This window comes from Euprymna scolopes, chromosome 15, assembly GCF_053919585.1.
Source record: "Euprymna scolopes isolate OS-2025 chromosome 15, ASM5391958v1, whole genome shotgun sequence".
NCBI classification, from domain to species: domain Eukaryota; kingdom Metazoa; phylum Mollusca; class Cephalopoda; order Sepiida; family Sepiolidae; genus Euprymna; species Euprymna scolopes.
Window position 1 is genome coordinate 45344106 of NC_136496.1, and position 24439 is coordinate 45368544.

At 36.7% G+C, this 24439-nt stretch overlaps 2 protein-coding genes across 2 annotated transcripts in view; one reads left to right on the forward strand and one right to left on the reverse strand.

The window, feature by feature from the left end:
* Window positions 1-259: 259 nt before the first annotated feature.
* On the reverse strand, window positions 260-7514 carry LOC145293807 (serine/threonine-protein kinase TNNI3K-like). Its single transcript, XM_080140386.1, has 2 exons — window positions 4417-7514; window positions 260-488 (listed from the first exon to the last, which is right to left on the reverse strand). The coding sequence occupies exons 1-2, from the start codon at window positions 6960-6962 to the stop codon at window positions 458-460; spliced, it is 2577 nt and encodes an 858-aa protein (XP_079996512.1). The 5' UTR covers window positions 6963-7514; the 3' UTR covers window positions 260-457.
* Window positions 7515-8133: 619 nt separating this feature from the next.
* LOC145293806 (cytoplasmic dynein 1 heavy chain 1-like) overlaps window positions 8134-24439 on the forward strand; it is a 200546-nt gene continuing 184240 nt past the window's right edge. Inside the window, exon 1 of the mRNA XM_080140385.1 lies at window positions 8134-8703. Coding sequence (XP_079996511.1) covers window positions 8451-8703 — 253 coding nt within the window. The 5' untranslated portion in view covers window positions 8134-8450. The remainder of the gene's footprint in view (window positions 8704-24439) is intronic.

Genomic DNA, 24439 nt, shown 5'->3' on the forward strand with positions numbered 1-24439 from the left:
TTTATAATACACCAATACTAGCAAATGATTTCTTAAATGACATTGACTCTTGTGGTTTCATTGACTCAGCATTTCAACACCTTTTCCATTTTACATAAACTCACCAGAAAATTCCAATGATGCCACAGCCTTTACTTTGCATAAGTACGAACAAAAAAGCTGAAATTAAGATAAATTTCTCAATCTGAATAACCGATTTTTGTTATTTTAAAAAATAGAGGATTATTATTGTACGCAAGATAAAAATCTTGACTGTGAATCAAATTACCAAACAATTTTTATTTTTCGACTTCCTTGAAGCCATTTATTTGGATGGTTACTCAGAAGAAATAAATAAAAATACCAGTTTTGCTCTGTTGTTTTTGTAACTTTTCGATAGGACTTGGTATTTATATAAGAATAGAGAGATTTAAGGTTTTTTCTTCAAAAAGAAACTGACTTCATGTTGCTGCTAGAATTAATAAAAGACATCCAAGCTGTGGCTCTCACTGCAAAAAAAAAAAAAAAGAAAAAAAAAAGGAGTAAATTGGAAGTTGACATACAGTAAAGTAATTCAATTTTTGTTCAAAATTCTTCATAATTTTAATTATGTTATTAGATTCTTAAAATTGCCACAATCAATTTCATGAGTTTTTGCATCAAAAATTAAAAGATCTAAAATGGCTACAAGTTTGTTTTTATTGCAGCAACTTGCATTTGCTACTGATCCTATTTACTTGCGACCCTACGAGGGCTTAGTTAGACAAAAAAATTGATTTTTAATATGGGAAAATCTAACCCTCCCAAGACACTCTGGACTAGAACAAATATAATAATTATCTCACTCTATAAGGATCTCTTGTAACCAAAGACAAAAAAAGATGAAGTGTAGCATTAGAACAGATAATACACCTTGCTCTCAGGCAATTAGCTACAGTCATGCTATAAATAATTTGTTCATTCCATGTTGAACAACTTTAAAAATAAATATCAGTATTGTTAACAATGACATTTACAGGAAATGTATATCTATCTCTACTTATAAATAAAAGGTACTTTATCTATGTGTGAGTTCGTTCCCTACGGATTTTGAAATGGCTGTGCTGATGTTTTTGAAATTTCACACAAATTTACTTTATATGTCTGGGAGTGTTCTTAGAAAGGCTTTATATTGAAATGCCTCCCATCAGTATTGACAATCAATAATTGAAAAGATCTGATTAAAGAAGGAACAGTCCGATTTTGAACAAAGTTAATACCTTTACACAGCCTAACATCACAAGTGCATTTGTCAAATGCCATTTGAGAAGTTTTATCACTACATAAGCAAAAGGGCCCAATGTATAAAATCAACAGTAGGTTCTTTGGTAAGATAGAAGTATGTTCGAAATGAATGTTTCTGTTTAGGGCACAATTGAACCATGATACTTGACTTTTGCATTTTAAACTATAATTTAAGCTGTTATATAATTTTATAAAATCAACAATAGGTTCTCCACAGTTCAATGTAGACTACAATATATTGTGGACTAAGTTAAAAATTGATATAGGCAAAGATTTATGCATAACAAATCCAAAAATCACACTTAAAACCTCTAAAGATCATCTGTTTTTATGTTATTTATTATACATTTTTTACCTAAATTTAAGTGTAGGATTATCACGTCTCCAAAAATTATGTGACACTATTAGAAAATGAAAATCTTTTTGCATGTTCTACCCAGTTTCAACTTTCATTTAAAAACAAAGTCTTGTTCTTTTTTATTAATTCACAATTTAACTTGAAAAGCAAACATTTTTTTTTTACATTTTTCAAATTAAATTGTGACATAATGCACAAAGAAGATTTCACTTTTGGATGAAAGTTCAAATTGTATAGAACACATTTTCTAATAGTACCACATACTTTTTGGAGATTTGGTAGTCCCATACCTAAATTTAGGCAAACATGTACAATAACTCAAAAACAGTTGACTTTTAGAAGTTTTACGTGTTATTTTTTAATTCTTTATGCAAAAAGCCTTGTTTGTACAAATTTTTAATGTTTTAGATTGTATAGAATTCATTTTATGCACAAAATGTAAGTTTCTAATGTTTGTGAATAACACTGAATATGAGAACAGTAGTTTGAAGAAACCAAGTAATATGAAACATTTTCTAATGTGATATCGCAGCCTTTTTGCAACATACTTTAAATCTTAAAAATTCAATATTTTGAAAACCACTCAGAGTTACAAGCTCAAATTTTCAGGACTATTTAGTTTTTATAATACCAACAAATGGCAAAAATGTGGGAAAATCTGAGAAGTATAGATGACATTTTGGTGCTTCTATTTTATACAAACAAAAAAGATATTGAATTTCAAGTGAAACAAATGGTACCTACATAATTATTAGGAATCAAATAGTAACATATCCAAAAATTATGAAAAATGATAAGGTAGAAAAATGATTATTAAAGAAATTTGTGAAAGGAAGTGAAATCACTGTGTTATGTTTACTAAAGAAAGAGATAAGTTGACAAGGGAGATAATTAAGTTTTGTTACTTACATCATGTGATAAACGAAATTCAAAATGAAAGGAAGTGAAATCACTTATGTTTACTAAAGAAAGAGATAAGTTGGCAAGGGAGTTTGGTCAAGATCAAAGTGTAGTATCTGTTCTTCAGATGCTGCACTTCCATTTCTTGTTCTCTTTCGGTGGAGGAGAAATCCTTCACGACTGAGACAATTTTTATTTTTGTACCTTTTCTCCACGTTAAAAAACGACCCTGGTGTCTAACTTAACTCTGTCCCGTGGGGAGGCATAGTAAATAAGTACATCATGTAATAAACGTAATTCAAAATGAAAGGGAGTGAAATCACTGTGTTATGTTTACTAAAAAAAGAGATAAGTTTGCAAGGGAGATAATTAAGTTTTGTTACATCATGTGATAAACGTAATTCAAAATGAAAGGAAGTGAAATCACTGTGTTATGTTTACTAAAAAAAGAGATAAGTTTGCAAGGGAGATAATTAAGTTTTGTTACTTACATCATGTGATAAACGTAATTCAAAATGAAAGGAAGTGAAATCACTGTGTTATGTTTACTAAAAAAAGAGATAAGTTGGCAAGGGAGATAATTAAGTTTTGTTACTTACATCATGTGATAAACGTAATTCAAAATGTCGGGCAAAATTTATTCTCCATAAAAAATTTGTTGAAAATAGTTTTTCATTAATTATTTTTCTACCTATTCCGTAAGTTTTAGATGTTACTATATGCGACAAGTCAATTATGTAGATACCATTTGTTTTACTTGAAAGTCAATATTTTTTTCGTTTGTATAATATAGAAGCACCACATTTTCAAATGTTTCTGGATGATCTGATATGGAATTACCACGCAACAATTTTTCACACATTAGCACATATGTTTAATACAACTCTTCAGCTCCTTCCAACAGCACCTACTCCAGATCTTGTTCCAGCAGCTCGTATTCATGTCAATCCATTCCTTGGCCATATCACTGTCCATGTCCACATGGACCGAACCTTCCTGAGGCACCTTATTACATCACAGAGACATCTACTGCAATCACCATGTGATGTCACGTTATTCTGTCCAGGTTCCAGTTTCCCTTATTTGTGTGCATCCAGCCTTTACTGCTGTCCAGATACATCATTCCAGTCCTTCCTGCTCCCAGAAACATCGTCACTCCTCTTCCTCCAGTTTTTCTCCATTATTTCCTCTGGTATTTATGGTGCAATAAATATAATTTTTATTTGACAATTGTTTATTTGCATTTGTCCTTTCTTCTTTACCATTACCGTTACTTTTTGTCTGTCACCTTTCTTAGTTGTAAGACTGATCATCCCAGTGACCAACATAATGGTGCTGCACTGATGCTGCCTAAGCGTCTGCTAAAAATCTTTTGGTGATTAGTCCCTGCAACATTATTTTCATAAAACATGGATAAGAATGAAAAATCAGTTCAAATAGATTTGAACTATGTTTTTTTTTTAATTTCATAGTCAAATTCTATATCCATTAGGCCATTCTCTTTTCTTTACAATTTTTTTAATATTTGTAATGAATAAGCCTCCAGAAATTTACAGTGTTTATTATTCAATTTCAAGTATTAACTGTGAATCCTTAGTCCCACAAATGGCTAAAAGTCACAAAAAATGTAAAAAGAAAGTCGACAATAAGCATGGTTGGGGTTACAATTGTTTTAACATCCTCAAAAAAAAAAGTGGTTTTCAAACTAAACTGTTTTAGTCATTTCAGATATTGACTCAGGATTCTCCGCTGATACTCAGGCCTAAATAAATACTGAAATTCTAAGCGTGCAACTTCAATTCAAGTACCAATTTTATAATTCAATTTGATGCAGAAAAATCATAAAGCAAACTTTTTGATGTAACATTAACAAATCACACGTGCAACGTTCTTACCTGTCTATCGAAGACGTATGAGGTGATCCAGTGTCTGATGCTGATAGCATATCATCGGGAGATAAAAGCATGGGCATTCGCAGAGTACATAATGGGTCAGCAACATAGCCATTCTTGTCAACCTGAGTTAGAGGGAAGCGTCGTCGAAGTTCCTCTACAGCGACACCACTGTTTCGTGAAGCTTCCATTTCCCATCGTGTTCGCATTGCAGTCACGTGACCAGTTAATGGCGGAGTAGATCTGCCCCCCTCTGTTTCGGAATCTTCAGAAATGACACTCATATCCGCAAGTGAATCTACCATCGAATCAGAAGGAAGATTATTGTTACTAAGAAGCATAACAGCTTGTGATTGCCTGCATTCCTCTAAACATGGAACAATATCTTTAAAATCAGGCCTTTCATCTGGATTCGCATGCCAGCCTTTTTGCAGAAGGCCAACAATTGGTTTAGGAAAAGTAATTGCTATTGGTGGTCTTGTGTGACGATATGCCATTTCAGCTGCTGTGGCTGCTGGTTTAAGATGAGCAAAGGGCATTTCTCCAGCCAGTAATTCCCAAATGCATAAAGAATAACTAAACATGTCTGCTCGAATACTGTATTTCGTACATTGTGTGAATATCTCAGGAGCCATCCATCGAAGGTTTCCAGGTTGCTTTGTCATATTATCTTCTTCTGTTGATCTTAAAAAGCGTGACTCCCCAAAGTCTGCAACCACAGCATGACAATCTTCTTCTAACAAAATATTGTGGCTGTTCAAGTCTCGATGGATGATCGGCTGCGGCAAATTGTGAAGATATTCCATTCCTTTTGCAACATCAACTGCGATGGTTAATTTTGTATGCATATCAATAAGTCTTTTTTGTTCATGTAGAAGGCTAAAGAGAGCCCCTCCAGACACAAATCTTGTCACTATAGCAAACTGACTTGGGTCATCAAGGCATGCCCCAATAAAGTTAATCACATAAGGACTATTCAGACGTGCCAAAATAGACACTTCACGACAAAACATGTCAACATCAGATTTTGAACCAAAAGAACTTGCTCGATATCTTTTAATAGCAACTACTTTGTTTTTGCATTTGCCCTTGAACACTTTACCAAAAGAGCCACTACCAATTGTCTCTTGCAATTCGAGATCTGTAATTTGCAAGTGAAAATGATGTGGTAGTGTCGCTCGTAATTGGAGCACATCTATTTTCTCTCGTGTCATGCTTCGTAGTTTTCCAATTGGCGATGGGACTGACACATAGCTACCATCACCGCCCGGCTGAGAATAATCGCCGCATGCTGATTCATCCTGCGGACGCTTGTGGTGCTTTAACAATGTGACAATTGAATCGTGACCTTTCTCATACGCCCACATTAGTGCAGTCTGCTCCTCTTTCTTTTCACTTCCACCATTTTGATCGCTGACTGAAGCAACGAGATTCACATCAGCCCCACTCTCGAGAAGAAAATGAACGACCTTCAAGTGTCCATGGTAACAAGCACTATGCAGGGGGGTATGTCCATCCTTGCCTTGGTAATTTATGTCGACACTCGGCTGTTCAAGAAGAAATTTGACAACTTCAATGCTGCGTCCACTAGTGCATGCTGCGTGCAAAGGTGTTTCGCTAAATATGTTTTCTATGTTAAGGCTGGCAGGTCCAGTTTCGTTGATGAGAGCCTTACAAATTTCTAATTTGGAATGATAACATGCTAGATGCAAAGGAGTGTCCCCATAAATGTTAGTCACGTGTGCGTCCGCTTTCTGTTCCAGTAAATAACTGAGAATCTGAAGATTGCCAGCTTTGCAGCAAAAATGAATTGGTCGATGCTCCTCGTCATCCTTAACATTCACATCAACTTTGTGCTCTTGAATAAGTATATGTGATATCCGCATATAACCTTTTGCACAGGCAAGATGCAACGGTCGATCGCCAACCCCACCACTAATATTGATATTAGCGCCATTTGTAATAAGACATTCTACCATTTTGTCATGACCAAAGAAACAAGCAATATGCAGGGGGGAGAATTTGACTGCATCTCCTGCATTAATCCTCGCCCCATTTTCCAATAAAAGTTTCGCGATTTCAACATGTCCACACATAGAAGTGATATGGAGAGCCGTCATTCCACTGTTTCCGGTGACATTAACATCTACACCCGCCTCACACAAAGCTTTTACAATGTCAATGTCACCTTTGTAAGTTGCCAGGTGTAATGCCGAGAATTGGTTTTTGGTTAAATAAATCGCCTTGACGCCATGTTTTAATAAAAAGTGAATCAACTCTTTCATTTCACCGTCTGGTCCATTGATGCAGCTGATGTGGAGAAGAGTGTGGCCTGTATCGGTTTTTTCATTAAGATTTTCTTCAGTTAAAACTTCTTTGACACGTGTCAGTTCCCCTCGGCTACAGGCTACCTGCAGTTCTGACCCTTCGCCATCACGTGCTCGCAGATCATCGAACGCTTTCGAACGAAACAGCGAATAACTTTCGCTGATCTTTTTCTTCAGTTCGTCTGCACAAGAAATGGTCGGCCGAGATTTATAGTTACCCATTTTAGAGACGAGTTATAATATTTTTCGTAATTATTTTTAATTCTATAATATTAACCGATGCTTTAAATAATTTAACTAAAGTTAGAATTTGAGAAGAAAGAAAATTGCCGCAACATTAAAAAGAGAGCAAAGAAAAATACAATAACTTTTGACAAAACGAAACAAATAATGGCGTTTCTTTCGGTCTATATTGCATTATAAGTTACAAGTGTGTAAAATTTGCACGGATTTGTTTTTGTTTTGTAAATTAAATTCAAGACGTAGTTTAAATTTTCATTTTCTTCGAATGGTATATTACTCTTTTTTGTTTTTTATATATATAAAAAGTTGGGTTTACTTATTTAAGTCGCAATAGCCGCAAACGACGATCGGGGATCGGGATCGCCACATGAAATAAACAAACTTTTTCATAAAACATTTTCACAATGCATAAAACAACATAATAAAATAATAATGAAAGAATATCAACACTTAAAAAAATTAATATTAATCCAGATATTCCAGGTAGATTTTGTTTTCGCTTGATAGGTATGCAAAAATTAGGAGTGGGAAAGGGGGGGGGGGGCGAAAAATCTATGGAAACACAGGAGGGCCTGAATATATTTTTTGTTTGCTTTTGACTTTGTGCTAATTCATGAAATTTGTTAAGTGAGAATTCAAATCACGATATACTTTTTCATCAGACTTGTAATGGAATAACATGCGAGGCATTATCTCTTCTTTATTTTTGTTAACAACTAAACTAAAATTGAGGGATAAACAAATGGATGGAAATGCAAATACTGTGTACTCATATTTTAAAGAAGTGTTTGATTTTGTTGTTGTTTTATAGTAAATATTTTAAACACTTTTTATTTCATTAAATTTATTCGGAATAATAGCACAAAATGACAACACAAAGCTATGCGTCAATTTAGAATAACGAAAAAAATAAAGACAGTGAGAAATCGATAAATAAAATTAATTGGTATTATTAAAATCTCGAAAGTGTTTGTTATTGAGAATGAAAGATGACTAGCGATGTGTCATTGTGACTTATTGGAAATCAAAACTAGATTGTCATTGATCGTGAATTTGTTGATTTTCTCCGTCTCCCGCTCTCTCTCCCGCATTCTCTTTTTTCTTTTTTAGCGGAGTTGGATGACCGTAGTATTTCGCTATTGACGCATGCGCAGTCTACAGAAGTAGGCGGAAATGACGTAATAACTCGTGATATCGTTTCCTTCCTTCCACTGTCCTCAAACGGAGCTTCTTCTCCAGCTGAGAACTCACGAAAACTATGTCGAAAAATCTTCTACCTTTATCACTCTTTGAACCTTAATTGTCTAACAAAACACACACAACACTTTCCCGAAACTATACAATTGAAATATCCTCGTCTTTGTCAAGGGAAACCGAAGGCTGCCAGCTAACCGACTACAGTTGGTAGCAGGCGTTAAAATCCCTCTTTTTCCCCCCTCTCTTCATTGCAGACGAGGATAAGAGAAAATGGCGGATACTGACAATGATACCCCAGGGGGCGGTCAACATCAACAGACCGTCCAAGCTGTTGCAGATTTGAATGCCTTTTGCACGTATTTGGGTCGGATTGTACCTGTCATGTTGGAAGATTGCATATCTGCAACTGCGCCTGAGGCCCTCAAACGAGCACTGTCGGAGAAATCCATTCAGGAGACTATTCGAAAGTTCCTCTCGGACCCACAAGTTCCCATCTTACTTATACAGCGATCGTCGCCGAAAGGTAAATAAATGACCAACAACATCCGAAGGATTTATGCCTTTTTTTCCCCCTAAAATGTTAAATACCTAGTTTTAGCTTTATACGCCAATATGTAAATTATTCGGGGTCGTTGGTTATTAAAACACGGAGTATTGTAAATCCACTTTTATATTTTTCATTTTAAGTTTTAAAGAGTTTTTTTTTTAATATGCATAAAACATTCAATTAATAATACGCAATATTCATATTATTCCGTTTTTTAACTGACTACGCCCCTTTCGTTTTTATTGATTTTTTTTTTTGCTTGAATAAAAGTTATATTTAAAAGGAAAGACTATAATTAGTAAATCTATTAAATCTGGAACTATCGAACGAAAAGACATTCGTTGTATTTATTTGTAGTCGATAAAATGTTAATTTTCTACAGAACATATTAGTACGCTACATAACATTAGTACGCCATCGCGATTACATAAAATCTGCGTTTTATGAGGTGTTTTAATTAACTTATCAAAGTTTATATCGTTAATTTTTATTCATGAACTTTTTAAAAGTAGTTCTTGAATAAAAATTAACGATATAAACTTTGGATCCTGTCTCCGTGCTTATTCGATATCATTGTATTTTGATGTCATCGATCAAAATAGGCGGTGATAACCATGCACAGTGGATGACATCACGTAATAATCCAACTAGAGTCGACGTCATCCACTGAGCACGGGTATCAATTTATCTAGACAACTTGAAATTGGCTTTTAACGTCACAGAAGAATCGGTAAATATCCAGATCCGCTACAACAGAACACCAACACCGACCACTCTAATTTTTTTTTTTTTTTATGTAGGTAATTGAGGTCGGTGACAACGAATCTGATAGTCAAACCTGGGGCAAATTTACCGTTTGCATGGTATTAACCCCTGAACCCACGAACTACTTTCCACCATTTTGCAACTTCCGTTTACGCTACGCGACGCCGCGCTGCCTGCATGAACGACGGCTTGCTTTGCTTCACCTAGCAAACTGCCTTCTCCCATGGCGTACCAATCAAAAAATTACGGAATGACATTTTTTTTAATGACTTACAGTTAAAGAAAGTACAACAAATTGGGGAACCTTTTTTTTTTTTTTTTTTTTGTCTCGCGTAGTTTTTAATGCGATTTACAAAAACAAGCACCAAACATCTTTGTTTTTCATTCTTTTTTTGCGGGAAGGGGATTCAATTATAGAACTTATGTGGCTTAATAGGTGCTTCTTCTGCAGTCTAGTTAACCGTTTTTCCGTAAGTAACACACCGGCATTTACCAATTAGAACACCATTTAACATTTTTCGAAGATTTTTACTGTTTACATTGGGGGCAGTAAAATCTTCGAAAAATGTTAAATGGTGTTCTAATTGGTAAATGTCGGTGCGTTACTTTTTGAAAATTTGAAAAGTCTATGTTTCATGAAAAAAAACCCAGATAAATTACCCCCCCCTCCACCTCTCCCCAACTTGGAATGCTTTCCTTTTTTTTCTTTTCCAGCTAATTTTAAATTTTCCACCAAAAAAGTGCTATAATGTATTTTGAAAATTAGAAAATTCCATGTTCTGGACCCGCCCCCCCCCCCCCAAACGTAGTTTGCTTGTTGAAGCCGCCGTTTATGCTACAGCGCGCATGCGCGTAGCGTAAACGGAAGCTGCAAAATGGTGGAAAGTAGTTCGTGGGTTCAGGGGTTAATACCATGCAAACGGTAAATTTGCCCCAAGTTTGACTATCAGATTCGTTGTCAGCGACCTCAATTACCTGTAAAAAAACAAATTAGAGTGGTCGGTGTTCTGTTGTAGCGGATCTGTATATTTACCTAAAGATTCTTTAAAAGATACATATTAGTTTTCTGGGTCTATTTCAAAGATAATTAGTGAAGTCCTAAGATATTGAATTAAAAAAAAAAAGTATTCATGCATTAGGTGTATCAGAATCGGCCATTAAAAATCAAGTATATGAACTTGAATAAATCAACTATCTTTCGAAGCTTATAACTACTTGAAAAATGTAATTCAAACCATAATTTTTTTTGTTTTTCAATTAAAGGAGCAAAGACCAAATTTAAAAAAAATAAGCTATTATGCAATATTTGGTTTTTAAAATCGGTTTTCTTTAAAAAAGATTTAAAGAAAATCAACGAAATTTTACTTAGTTCGATTATAAAAAAATATATATAAATTCCAAAAAATCAGTTGCCTATTAATATTTTTCCAATGGATTATTTTCTTTATAAAATCAGCTATAATGGCGTAAGTCGGCTGATTGCGCATGCGCACAGTGAGCTGTAGTCACGTGACATTTCACAAGGCGCATGTATACATGGCGGACATTTTAAATGACAAGAATTATTTTCATAAAATAAAAGTTTTCACCATTTTATAGTAAAAATAATGCTGTTAGTAAGTTTGTTTAGTAATATTTTTGTTTTTCGTTCTTTTTTTTTTTTGGGTGGGGGTAATCATATATATATATATCTATATATATATAACTTGTATAGCTTAACAGGTGCTTCTGCTGTTTAATTAACCGTTTTTTCCGTAAGTAACGTGCCGACTTTTTCGAGCAGAGTAATAATTAACATTTCACAAAAATTCTGTGTTTACATTGGCGCCACCCACTCCGCTCCACCAATGTAAACACAGAATTTTTGTGAAATGTTAATCATTATTCTGCTTGATAAATTTCGGCACGTTACTTACGGTAATGGTTTTGTAAACTGTTCATGAAAACTGAATTTAGATCAATTAAAAACATTAAAAACTATGTAACACAAATGAACCACATTTTTTTAAAAATGCCTGCTAAAAATTCCTCCGCAATGTAACCAGTCATTTTACGCTCGTGAGCACGCGAACGCAAGAATTGAAATTCCATAAACAAATACAATGATGCGTTGTGATATTTACTTACGGAAACTAATAAAATGCTGGTTTTTAAAAATGTGATTTCTCTTCGATCTGTGCGCATGTGTAATCAGCCGACTTACACCATTATAGCTGATTATACGAATAAACTAATTCCTTAAGAAAATATTAATATCTCCAAAACTATTAATTTGTGACGGATATGGTTTTCAGATTCTTTTTCAGCAGACCGAAATCTACAAGAAAAATATTTTTTTTTCTACTAATTCGAGTTCACGCTTTTTCTAAAATTTTACCATATTTTTTTCCTTTCAGAAATTAACTTTAGGCTTGGTATTCAAAATCATGCGCACACTTGTGCGTACAAAAATGGTTACCCGTGATTTACATGGCTTAATATTTGGAAAGCTACTTGTTTTTCGTCTAGTTTTAAATTTTCGCCAATACTACACTATGACAATGCAGTTTGGTACGCGAGTGCACATTTAAGATCCTTTGTTTATGCTCACGCGTAGTGTAAACGAAGGCTATCCTGTGAAATGGAAAATAGTCCCAGAGTTCAGGGGTTAATACCATGCAAAAGAAATCAAACAAAAAAAACTTTTTAATCAATAAACACAAAAATGCCCCCTCTCTCAGGCGGCCAGAAAGTGGGTGCTCATTTTAAGTTAAATTTACATGGAAAAGTGATCACCACTTTTCGAAAAAGTCATTTCTTCATATCATGAAAACTTTTTTTTTTTTTTTTTTTTTTTTTTTTTTGCGACGGAAATGGTTTGCAGATTCGTTTTTAGCACACCGAAATCTATATAAAAAAAAAAAATTGTTCTATACGAACGTGAGAAGGAAGGACCTTAAATTTACCAAAAATAGCAGGCGAAAAAGAAAAACAAAATAATGGCCGACATCACCTGGTCATTCAAAATTGTGAAATATGAAACAAAACGCGTTCCGGCTATTGAAAGACAATCGTTCATTTAACTGGAATTTTGTTAAAGTGCACTGTAGGATCACCCAAAGTCTTACCGTTAAGAAATATATTACAAGGAGGTTGAAAATAAAATACCTTTCGGAATAAACATCCCCAACCTCCCCATGTTACGAACGGCTTTCAGAATCGACACCTTTTACAGTTTGCACAACCAGTGCACATTGATCGTCTTCGGGTGGTCCCCCAGTGCACTTTCACTTTTTTGTCTTTTCCGATTATTTCTGAAGAGGTTAAAAAAAAAAAAAAAAAAGCCAATTTTTAACAATTGTTAGCAAAGGTCAAAGTTACTCTTCTACCTATCTGAATATTTTTAGTCTTTTTACTATTTAAAAATTTTTTTTTACCTAGCCGTAATGTTTTTCCTTCAACTTCTCGTTAAATGCAAAATATTTCGGAAAAAAGTTGATTTTATTTGACGCTTCTACCGAATTGGGACGAGATTTTGTAATCGCTAAATGTAGTTTTCAGATAAAAAACAATGATTTCAACTGATTTTTATATTTATTTTATTATCTCTCCTCTGTGTAGTTCGTTAATAAAAATCTATTTGTTTTACAATGTAAATATGAAAATCTGTTAGCAACAAAAATGTTACTTCCATTAACCATTATAGCACCAATGCCCATCCATACAAATTTACACAGAAAATAATAAGCACACGAAATAACGTTGCTGTTATTGTGTAAAACGCTGACGTTTTACACAAAGTTGTAGAGGTCTCTATTTTTCTACCTTAGTTTTCCATAATTTTTTTGGATATATTACTATTTGCGACATGACAATTATGTATGTACCATTTGTTTTACTTGAATTTTTTTCGTTATAATATAGAAGCATCAAAAGTAAAAAAAAAAAAAAAAAGTCTCATGAAATTCCACATTTCCCAAATTATACCTGCATATTATCTGAACTCAAAAACACACAGCTTTTTTTTTTCTTTTTTTTTTTCTCTAAAGTATGCATTACTTCTAGCTAGTCTAAACTTAATACGTAACCCTAAAGGTATTACTTCTTAACCAGTTTTTTAAACGAGTTAAAATAACCAGACTTTTCAATCTGATAAAAGTTCCATTATAGCATATTTATTATGGGGTGGAGTTGGAATGCTCGAACATTCTAGCTCGAGGAAGATAAAGGCAAAAAGTATCCATGCATTAACATGGGAGGGGAGACTATCTTCAAGTACTATCCTAAGCTGGGAATGGGGCAACGGACTTACTATGTAGATATTAATAAGTCCTTTTCACCTTTTTTTAAATTTTTTAACAGATTAGATAATACATGTGGATGTCTTATCGGCAGCTCCAGTAACTCTCGCTTCTCCTTTTTTGTCCTTTTAGTCCTCATTTCCAATGAATGATTTTTCTGACAAAGGGCGGAGAAAAAGCTGCTTTCCAAGTCGGTAGTACTTTGAACAGTAGCCTGAGATGTCAAAAAATTTCTATGTCTATCCTTGTGGCCATGTCACTATTAAGGGTGCTGCAGGTAAACGTTTCATCTGGGCTGACGTTATCTTCCTGATAGTCAGGGACCCGAACCTTGGATTACCAATAAGGAGGCTGTCCTATCACCAGGTGCAAAGTACCGGAGCTGCTGTATTGCCATTTGGTGAATGGATTCTGGACCATACAGTAGTTTCTGGTGGGGCCTCTCGATGCAATACTAGCTTTACCTTATGTGCTACAAAAAAAAAAAAATTTATTTTTTTCTCTCTTACTTTCCCTCTCTGTCCTGCTCCAACCAAGTCTATCGACCTGCTCCACAAATCCCAAAACCTCAACAGGACAAATCTAAAAAAAAATTTAAAAAAAAAAACACGAATAAACCTAGAACCCCATCCTCCAACGTAGACCCCTACTACCAGGTCCTTCTCCAACATCAGGGGTCTATGTTCCAACCTTCCAGAGGTTGAAACAATTACAAGAGACGAAACCGGACATATTCTTTCTAAGTGAAACTGGCATAGGGCCAACCACTTCCCTAGACAAATTCATAATTAAAGCATACTCTAATTTAACCTCTAAATCTGACCCCCAAGATCGCCATGGGCATGGAATATATGCCTACATTAAAGATGGCTTTCCATGTGGTAGGGATATCTCCAGAGAAGACCCTAATATACCTTATGTTCTTCCAGGTTGCACTAGCTTACACCACTGCATTTATATTTGCCCTCTATCGCCCCCACAACAGTGGGATTACTATCTTTAAGAGCATATCTGAGAAAATTGACCACATCCTGTCTGCTCATCCTTCGGCTAACATTCACATTTGCGGTGACTTCAATGTCCATAATGTGGAATGGCTGACCCACTCAAATAAGACCGATGATGAGGTTCTGCCATGATTTTGCCACTACCTATGACCTCCCTCAGATTGTTCATGAACCCACCCGTATGCCCGATACTACAGGTCAGTATGCAAGCCTTCTAGACCTTTTCCTCACAATTTCCCCTGAGCTATGTTCATGTTCCGTTCTATCTCCTCTGGGATCCTCCGACCACTCCGTTGTAGCAGTTAAGATAAAAATGAAATGTAATAAGTCTTCAAATGTACCTCTCAAACGTACTGTATATCGATACTCTATGGCTGACTGGGATAGCTTCTGTACATTCATATCTGATCTACCTCTCCATTTCATGTTTAAAAAGGATATGTCCTCTATAGTATCAGACCTGACCGAATGGTTAATTGTAGGCATAGACCGATTCATACCATCTAAAAAATTCCAACAAAAACCTAACAGCCAGCCATGGTTCTCCCCAGAATGTGCTGCTGCCATCGCGCACAGAAATCACTTTTTCCATAGCTACCAACGTCATAGATGTACTGAGACTAAAGCTGCTTTCAGGACTGCCAGCAACCACTGTAAACGAGTAATAAAAAATGCAAGACAGCTATATGCTCAGTCCGTTAAATCCAAAGTAACTGAGTAGTGGCTTGGTTCCCACCAGTTTTGGCAAATAGCAAACAGAATCCTGAACAGAAACGTGCGTTCTATCCCAACCATCATCAATGGACCTGAGATCATCTCGTCAGCATCAGACAAGGCCAGACTATTTGCTAAGAACTTTGCAGCTAATTCTACCCTATGCGACGAAGGCCATCAACTCCCCGTATTTCCTCCTATAACAGACAACATGCTATGCAACATAGAAATATCTGTGCGTGAGGTCACCAAGCTAATCAAGAACCTTGATTCTAGTAAAGCAACTGGCCCTGACAGCATTCCAGATATAGTGCTGAAAAAGCTCTGACTAGAACTTGCCCCATACTTATAAAACTATTTAAGCGTTGCCTTAAGAAGTGGTGCTTTCCAACACCCTGGAAAACCTCATCAGTATGCCCTGTATTTAAGAATTCAGGTGACAAGTCATCTCCCTCTCAGTACAGACCAATAAGTCTCCTGTGTGTCATGAGTAAGTTGTTGGAATCCATATTAAATAAAGAAGTAGTCAACCACCTCAACAAAAACAACCTTCTTAGTGACATGCAATATGGTTTCTGCTCCGCAAGATCTAAAGCAGATGTGCTAACGGTTATTTCATAGGATTAGTGAATCTCTTTACAAAGGCTTCCTTTCCAGGGCAATTGCTCTTGATATATCAAAGGCCTTCGATAAAGTATGGTATAAGGGCCTACTTCACAAGATTTCCACCTACGGTATCACTGGAAATGTTTTCTCGATCATTAAATCATTTCTCTCCGATAGGTTCATAAGAGTAGTGGTTGATGGGCAGAAATCAGAGGCCCACAGTATTAATGCTGGAGTCCCTCAGGGGTCCATCCTGGACCCAACTCTCTTCCTGATATACATCAATGATCTCCCAAAACGCATACTTAAATCATTCGTTGACATCTATACTGATGACATGACCATCTATGGCAACACATCAAAGGCCGTAAATGACAAAGTTCTCTCTAATTCTCTCTCCTCTGATCTTGAGCGCGTTGTACAGTGGGGGAAGAGGTGGCTGGTCACTTTTAATGCATCCAAAACCAAGCTTCTATCTTTACATCATGTAGGCTCTGATCCCCATCTGGCATCAATTGAAATCATCACATCATTACATCATCAACATTCATTACATCATCAACAATTACATCATCAACATTCTAATCCACATTTGTCATCAATTGAAATGAATGGCTCTCGTCTTCAGGAGGCCTCAAGTTTTGACAAGCTTCTGGGCTTGACCATTACTCCTGATCTTAAATGGAACACGTATATCAAATCTGTTGCCAAGGCCGCTGGAAAAATGGTGGGATCTTTCTATCGATCCAGTAGATATCTCACTGCTGATGCTATTCTCTATCTATATAAGAGCCAGGTACGTCCAAGGATGGAATACTGTTGCCACATCTGGGCAGGAGCTGCTAGAAAGGACTTGTCCTGCCTTGATAGAGTTCAAAATAGACTTCGTAGCCTCGTAGGAGATGTCCTTTTCTCCTCCTTGCAACCTCTATCTCACAGAAGAGATGTTGCGAGTTTGTCTCTGATGTATCGTTATTTTCATGGAAAGTGTTCAACTGAGCTTCAATCTATGGTCCCCCCTCGCCAAACTTTCACAAGAAACACTCGTCTAGCTGTAAACACTATCAATAATTTCCCCCACTCTTTATCTGTGCCTAAACCTAAACGTAGATTCCATGAACAAAGCTTCTTTCTTAGAACTGCACGCCTGTGGAATTGTCTTCCGTTTTCCTGCTTTCCGGCTGACTACAATATGGTTGTGTTCAAGTCTAAAGTAAATAAGTTCTTGATGAGCCGTTCCATATAAGTTATTAAATTTACCAAATTTTCATTACTAATGATTACTATATTGACCAATTTCTACTGTACACTCTTTAACCCTTATCCTTGAGTGGCCTCTGGGCCTTGATAATGTGGTGATGCCTTTGTAAAAAAAAAAAAAAAAAAAAATGGATGGCTCTCGTCTTGGGAAGGCTCCATGTTTTGACAAGCTTCTGTGTTTGACCTTTACTCCTGATCTGAAATGGAACACATACATCAAGTCTGTTGCCAAGGATGCTGGGAAAATGGTGGGATCCTTCTACCGCTCCAGAAGATATCTCACTACTGATGCAGTTCTCTATCTGTATAAAAGCCAAGTACGTCCAAGGATGGAGTACTGCCGCCACAGAAGAAGCTGCTAAAATAGCCTATCCTGCCTTGACAGAGTACAAAATAGATTTTGTGACTTAGCGGGGATGCTCTTTTCTCTTCCCTGCAACCTCTCTCACACAGAAGAGACATTGCGTACTTGTCTTTGTTTTATCGTTATTTCCATGGCAAGTGCTCGTCTGAGCTCCAACCTCCCCCCCCCTTGCCAATCTTTCATGAGAAACACCCATCTGGCTGAAACTACTGTCAATAATTTTCCCCGCTCTTTATCTGTGCCTAAATCCAAACGTAGATTCCATGAGCAGAGCTTCTCTTTTATCAAATGAGCAGTGAACCGAACAAATATGGTGTAAGTTTATCTTGAAATTTTAAGTGCATTTTTCCAGTATTCAACACTCCAAATTTGGATAGAATCACAATTGAGTTTGCAAAGAAATGGCTTTGTGTTCCAAAAACTACATGTTGCTGAAGTGTTGTTCGAACATGTTTTTTTCCTCACATACACACACCCACATGTACGCACACGTATACGTATATACACATCCATGTGCAAACATGCACACATTGGTGACGTCACTTCCTTTTAAGTGAAATCCAGACATGCGCAGTCAGAACACTGACCCCAGTATAAAAGTCAACAACAACGTTCAACTTCCTCTTTCTTCCCTTTTGACTCGGTTCGTCAACCAGACAAGTTCGCGTTCACAACTTGTGGTCTGAAGACACTTCCACATGGCCGACTGCTACCATGTATGCACGGCTTTACTGAGGTCAACCCTCTTTCTTTCTTTTTCTACATGTTGGACTGCCATTTCTCTTTCTCTTACTTTATTCCTCTTTTTCCACGCGTGTAGTTGTCAACGACTGAACTGAACAAGTGTTCCACCGAAACCATTTATTTTCAACAGAAAATAAACAATGTTCATTTTATTCAGCAATTGAGTTTTCCTTCATTTCATTATTTTCTTTTGTAGCGAGTTAGGAGTATTATATCCTGGTCCGCAACAAACGATGGTAACCCCTTAATTTAAAATAAAATGAATGTGTTTGAACGAAACACACGGTGTAAACTAAACTTTTCCACACAAATCCACGGCACGCACAAAAAATTATTTTTCTCAAAAAAACAAAATGGAACTTCAACAGGCGGACTCTACAACGAAACCATGGCATTATATATTGCACCCTTCAATCCGAACAATACAAAAATATGGTTCGTCCAATTACAGGCCATATTTGACGCTAAACGGTTAACGTCACAACGAGCGCGTTATTGTTACCTAGTGGAAAAACTGCCGTTGGAGGTGGTAGAAGTCAGATTTTCTCGAAAATGTACCTGAGGAAAGACTGTACGACACAAGCAATCCTGCAACGAACCGGTGTTTCCAACGAAGCCATGCTTCGTAACTTATTTACGCAAGTTGAGTTAGGAGACTGTATGCCTTCTCAACTTTTGCGCCATATGAAAGCCTTGCTGGGAGACAGCAAAATGTTGGACAGCATCATAAGGAGTCTCTGGTTGGGTAAATTTCCCCCAACTACCAAGCAAATCCTCGCTTCGATGTTGGAGGAGACGGCAACAGAAAAGCTTGCCGACAGAATTCATGAAAGTTCCCAAAGCCGACAAGTATACGCCCACCAACGGCAACCTGACCAAAACCGAGACGAAGAATCAGCCGAATTAAAGTCTACGGTTGAAAAGTTTTCAAAGCAGCTAGCCGACATACTTCAAACGCGTCAACATTATCCCAGAAACTATGACACGTGACAAAGTTACAGGTGAAGAAGTTTAAGCAGGAACCAGTCCATGTCACGAGATAGACAAGATGTTTGCTTCTACAACAGGAAATTTGGCGTCGACGCGAGAAAATGCACTACACCCTGCACATTCAAAAAACCAGCGCAGGGAAACGAATCTTCGAGCCAGTAACGACGACGACTGTAGCTGGAGCACACAAAAAAGGTTGTCTGTTTTATATCCGTGACAAAATCCACGTCTATAACTTTTTAATAGACACTGGAGCGGAAATCAGCATCATACCGACACCTCATGCCCACCCAACAGGGACCCAATTTTTCAGCCTACAAGCTGCCAACGGTACAAAAATACTCACTTTTGGCAAGAAAACTTTAAACTTAAACCTGGGAATGCGAAGGAATTTTTTCTGGAACTTCACCATAGCCAGCGTGACCACTCCAATTTTGGGGGCAGACTTTTTAGCCCATTTCAACCATCACACATTGACAGACAACGAAATGAAGATTTTGGTGATAGGAACTACCTCAAAATTTTTAACCACCGGAATCTGCGCTGCCCTACCCGAAGATTTACATGTTCGCCGATTACTCCAAAAATTTCCTCAACTTTCCTAGCCGTTTAAAAACACAGACCCCATCAAGCATAGCGCTAAGCACTATATTAAGACCACAGGACCGCGCGTCTATTCAACCCCCAGACGCTTGAAACCGGATAAATACAAATTGGCAAAATCAGAGTTTCAAAACCTACTCCACATGGGGATAATACGCCCTCGAAAAGTGCTTGGTCATCACCACTCCACATGGTGCAGAAAGCTGACAACACCACATGGCACCCGTGCGGGGATTTTAGACGCTTAAAAGCGAAAACAGTTCCGGATAGATATCCTATCCCCCATATCCATGACTTCGCCAATGGACTCCAAGGCGCCACAATTTTCTCCAAACTGGACCTCGTAAAGGCATATTTTCAAATTCCAGTCAAAGAATAAGACATTCATAAAACTGCACTGACTACACCATTTGGCCTTTACGAGTTCCTAAGGATGCCTTTTGGGCTTAGAAACGCCTGTCAAACTTTCCAACATTTGATTGACGTAGTTTTCAGAGGTCTGCCGTTCATATTCGCATATGTGGACAACGTTTTAATCGCCAGCAGAAACCTCGAAGAACACCGGCTACACTTGGAACAAACTTTCAAGAGACTGTCACATTTCGGTCTGAAACTAAACACCAATAAACGTGTTTTTGGCCACCGGGAAGTTCAATTTCTCAAACATTTAATCGACAATTAATTGCCTGAAAAAGTAAGTGCCATTTCAAATTTCCCTCCGCGTTACTTGCACCTTTAACGGACTTGTTAAAAAACCGAACCAAAAACCAACAGTTAGTTTTGGAAGGACCTGCACTACAGGCCTTCGAACAATCGAAAACTGCTTTGGCAAACTTCACCAAACTTACATATATCCAAGATAGCGATACAACGGAACTTGCATCAGAAATAGCAGTAGGAGCTGTCATTCACCAAATTTCTGACAACAAAATGACCCCTATTTCATTCTTCTCTGCCAAGTTAAACAAAGCGCAGACTAAATATAGCACTTTCTCGAGAGAGTTACTTGCAATTTACCTTGCAATTAAGCATTTTAAACATCTGGAAGGCAGAAAATTTTCCGTTTATACGGATCATAAACCCCTAACATTTGCTCTACACACACGTCGACAAATACGGTCCACGAGAAATTCGACATCTTGATTATATAGCTCAATATTCTACCGATATACGGTACGTAAAAGGAAAAGAAACCGTTGTAGCTGACGCTTTATTGCTTCTTTAAATTCCACTCCACTAAGTATGGAATTAATAGCACAAGCAATTAGCAGATACCATGCTCCCAGCTATAATGGACAAAACTTCACCGAAGCTGAAAGAAATGCCGATACCGTTCGAAACAACAAATTTCTATTGTGATGTTTCACAAAAACACCCTCACATTTCACCCAGCCTCAGACAACAAGTTTTCCAACACTTCCACAATTTGTCCCATCCAGGAAAATATGCCACCGTGAAATTAATAGGAGAACGTTTTGTTTGGCCAAATATGAATACAGACATCCGTAGTTGGACCAAAACTTGCATTCCTTGCCAAAAAAACAAAGTTCACAGGCACAAAAAATCACCTTCAGGAACTTTCAGTGTACCAGATGCTAGGTTTACTCATGTTCATATCGACTTGGTTGGACCCTTGACACACCCACGTCCTTACTATAGACGATAGATTTAGCAGATGGCCGACAGCAATAGAAAGACATATCAGCCGCAACAATAGCCAGAGCGAGTTTACAAGATTGGATAACGATTTTCAGAGTGCCCTCCGTAATCACAACAGACAGGGGCTCACAGTTTCAATCAATTCTTCTTGCTGAATTTAACCATTTGTTGGGAACAAAGCACATTAAAACTACTGCCTACCACCCTTGTGCAAATGGTATGGTGGAACGGTTTCATAGACAATTAAAAGCATCTTTGGCTATGAACGAAAACAAAGCGGACTGGTCAGACAATTTGCCACTCATTCTCTTAGCAATTCGCAACACTGTGAAGGAAGTTTTGCAGAGCACACCTGCAGAATTAGTTTTCGGATCAGCACTGATTTTACGGGGACAATTCTGCGAAAACAATAGACATTTCCTCAACGACAACTTTTGTAATGGATTTAAAACAAAATGTCGCGATTAAAATTCACCCCAACCAAAAAGCCAGACACGAACATTTTCGTTCCAAGCGATATTCACACCTGTAAATACGTTTTTATCAGGAACGACGCAGTCAAAAAACCACTCTGTCCAAATTATTTTGGACCTTGTCTAGTTCACGAAAGAAGTGAAAAGTACTTTACCATTTTAAAGAGATAAAAAAGACACTATTGCAATAGAAAGACTTAAACCTGCATTCATAGACAGACTTAAACCTGCATTCATAGACGAACATTTCTCCTAGTCCAAAGAAATGACAAAAAACAACACCCCACAAGCAACAACGAAAACAGGTCGAAAAGTTCATTGGCCAAAACATTTCAAAGAATACATAACTCATTAAAAAAAAACGAAATAAGTTTCTTGTGTGTGTGTGTATATATATATATATATATATATTTTTTTTTTCTCCTCAGGAGAGGGAATCTTGTCCGAACATGTTTTTTCTTCATGTACACACACCCACATCTACGCACAGATGCATGTATATACACACATGCATACATTGGTGACGTCACTTCCATTTAAGTGAAATCCAGACATGCGCAGTCAGAACACTGACCCCGGTATAAAAGTCAACAACGTTCAACTTCCTCTTTCTTCCCTTTTGACTCGGTTCGTCAACCAGACAAGTTCGCGTCCACAACTTGTGGCTTGAAGACACTTCCACATGGCCGACTGCTACCATGCACACGCGGCTTTACTGAGGTCAATCCTCTCTTTCTTTTTCTACATGTTGGACTGCCATTTCTCTTTCTCCTACTTTATTCCTCTTTTTCCACGCGTGTAGTTGTAAACGACTGAACTGAACACGTGTTCCACCTAAACCATTTATTTTCAACAGAAAATAAACAATGTTTATTTTATTCAGCAATTGAATTGTTTTCTTCCTTCCATTCATTTCATTTTCTTTTGTAGCGAGTTAGGAGTATTATATCCTGGTCCGCAACAGTGTTCAGAGGATGATTATTAAAGAGTAAATTTCCAAACTTTAATTTATTTAATTCATAAAGTGGAATTTACATTGTGGCTATTGTTCAAAATAGTCATAATTTTTTTAGATAAATGTAAATTTTCAACTTTAGAAGTTAGAATAATGTATTGTATATATTGCAGATAAGTTAAATGTTTTATTAAAATAAAACATTTAAGTCTTTTAAATGCACATGAAGAAGGTTAGCTGTTATTTTAATAACAAAACACCTGTTACCCCCCCCCCTTTTTTTTCCATTAAAAAAAAATTGAACTTCAATATAGAAAATAGCAATCTCTATTACACTGGTTATGAAATCAATGTCCATTGACAACGATTTGGGTGAAATAAGCATTTATCCGAAATAGGATCCTATTTCAATCTTTTTTTTTTTTTTATGAAAATATATTTCAAATATTATGTTTCTGAATTTTTGAGCTGAAGATTGATTATCTGTATTATTTGGACTCTTCGAACTACTGTTCTCATCTTGAGTGTTATTTTCACAACATTTCGGTTAATGGTAACCTTTGACCTTCCTGGGAAATTTGCACGGAATTTCAAATGGAATCCTTTATTTAATTCACTGGATAGCATGTTATTTCGTTAGCCATGAGTGGGTAGAACTTTTAAATACAATCGTGAATTACTTAGGACTTCTATCCAGTTATGACTGGCAGAACGAGAGCATGCTACCTCCATGGATTAAATGAAGAGTCAGCAAGCCCTCAAAGACATTTTGACTGACTTGCAAGCCTGATTGCCAATGACTATTTTTAACATAGCTTTCATATTCAACAAAATGCCTGCCGTTATCTTCATCTGATCCACTCGACCGAATTTGAATACTATGACCATAAAAACACAATCAAAACACAATCACTTTCGTTTCTGTGTTTTAAAAAAAAAAAATTTGACTGACCGACTAGTAACAAACATTAGGTGGAGACAACTTCCAAGCGACAATATTGTCTAAGTCTGCTTTCTAGTGCATTCGTTCAACAGCTCCCCCCACCCCCTCACTTACCCCTGCACTTATATTATGTAAGTTGCTGGAATCATTCAATGGGCCATAATTTATCGTACCCACCCTTTTCTCAAATGTCTTCCACAAATGTTTTTTGCACTCTGCCTGGCTCTAGACGAGCCATATATCATGCTTTTTAAAGTTTAATTACTCTGCAAATAAATTAAATAAAATTAGAATGAATCTAATCAGTGTTCTTCATATTTACTTATTCAAAAATTAATTCAGTGTAAGT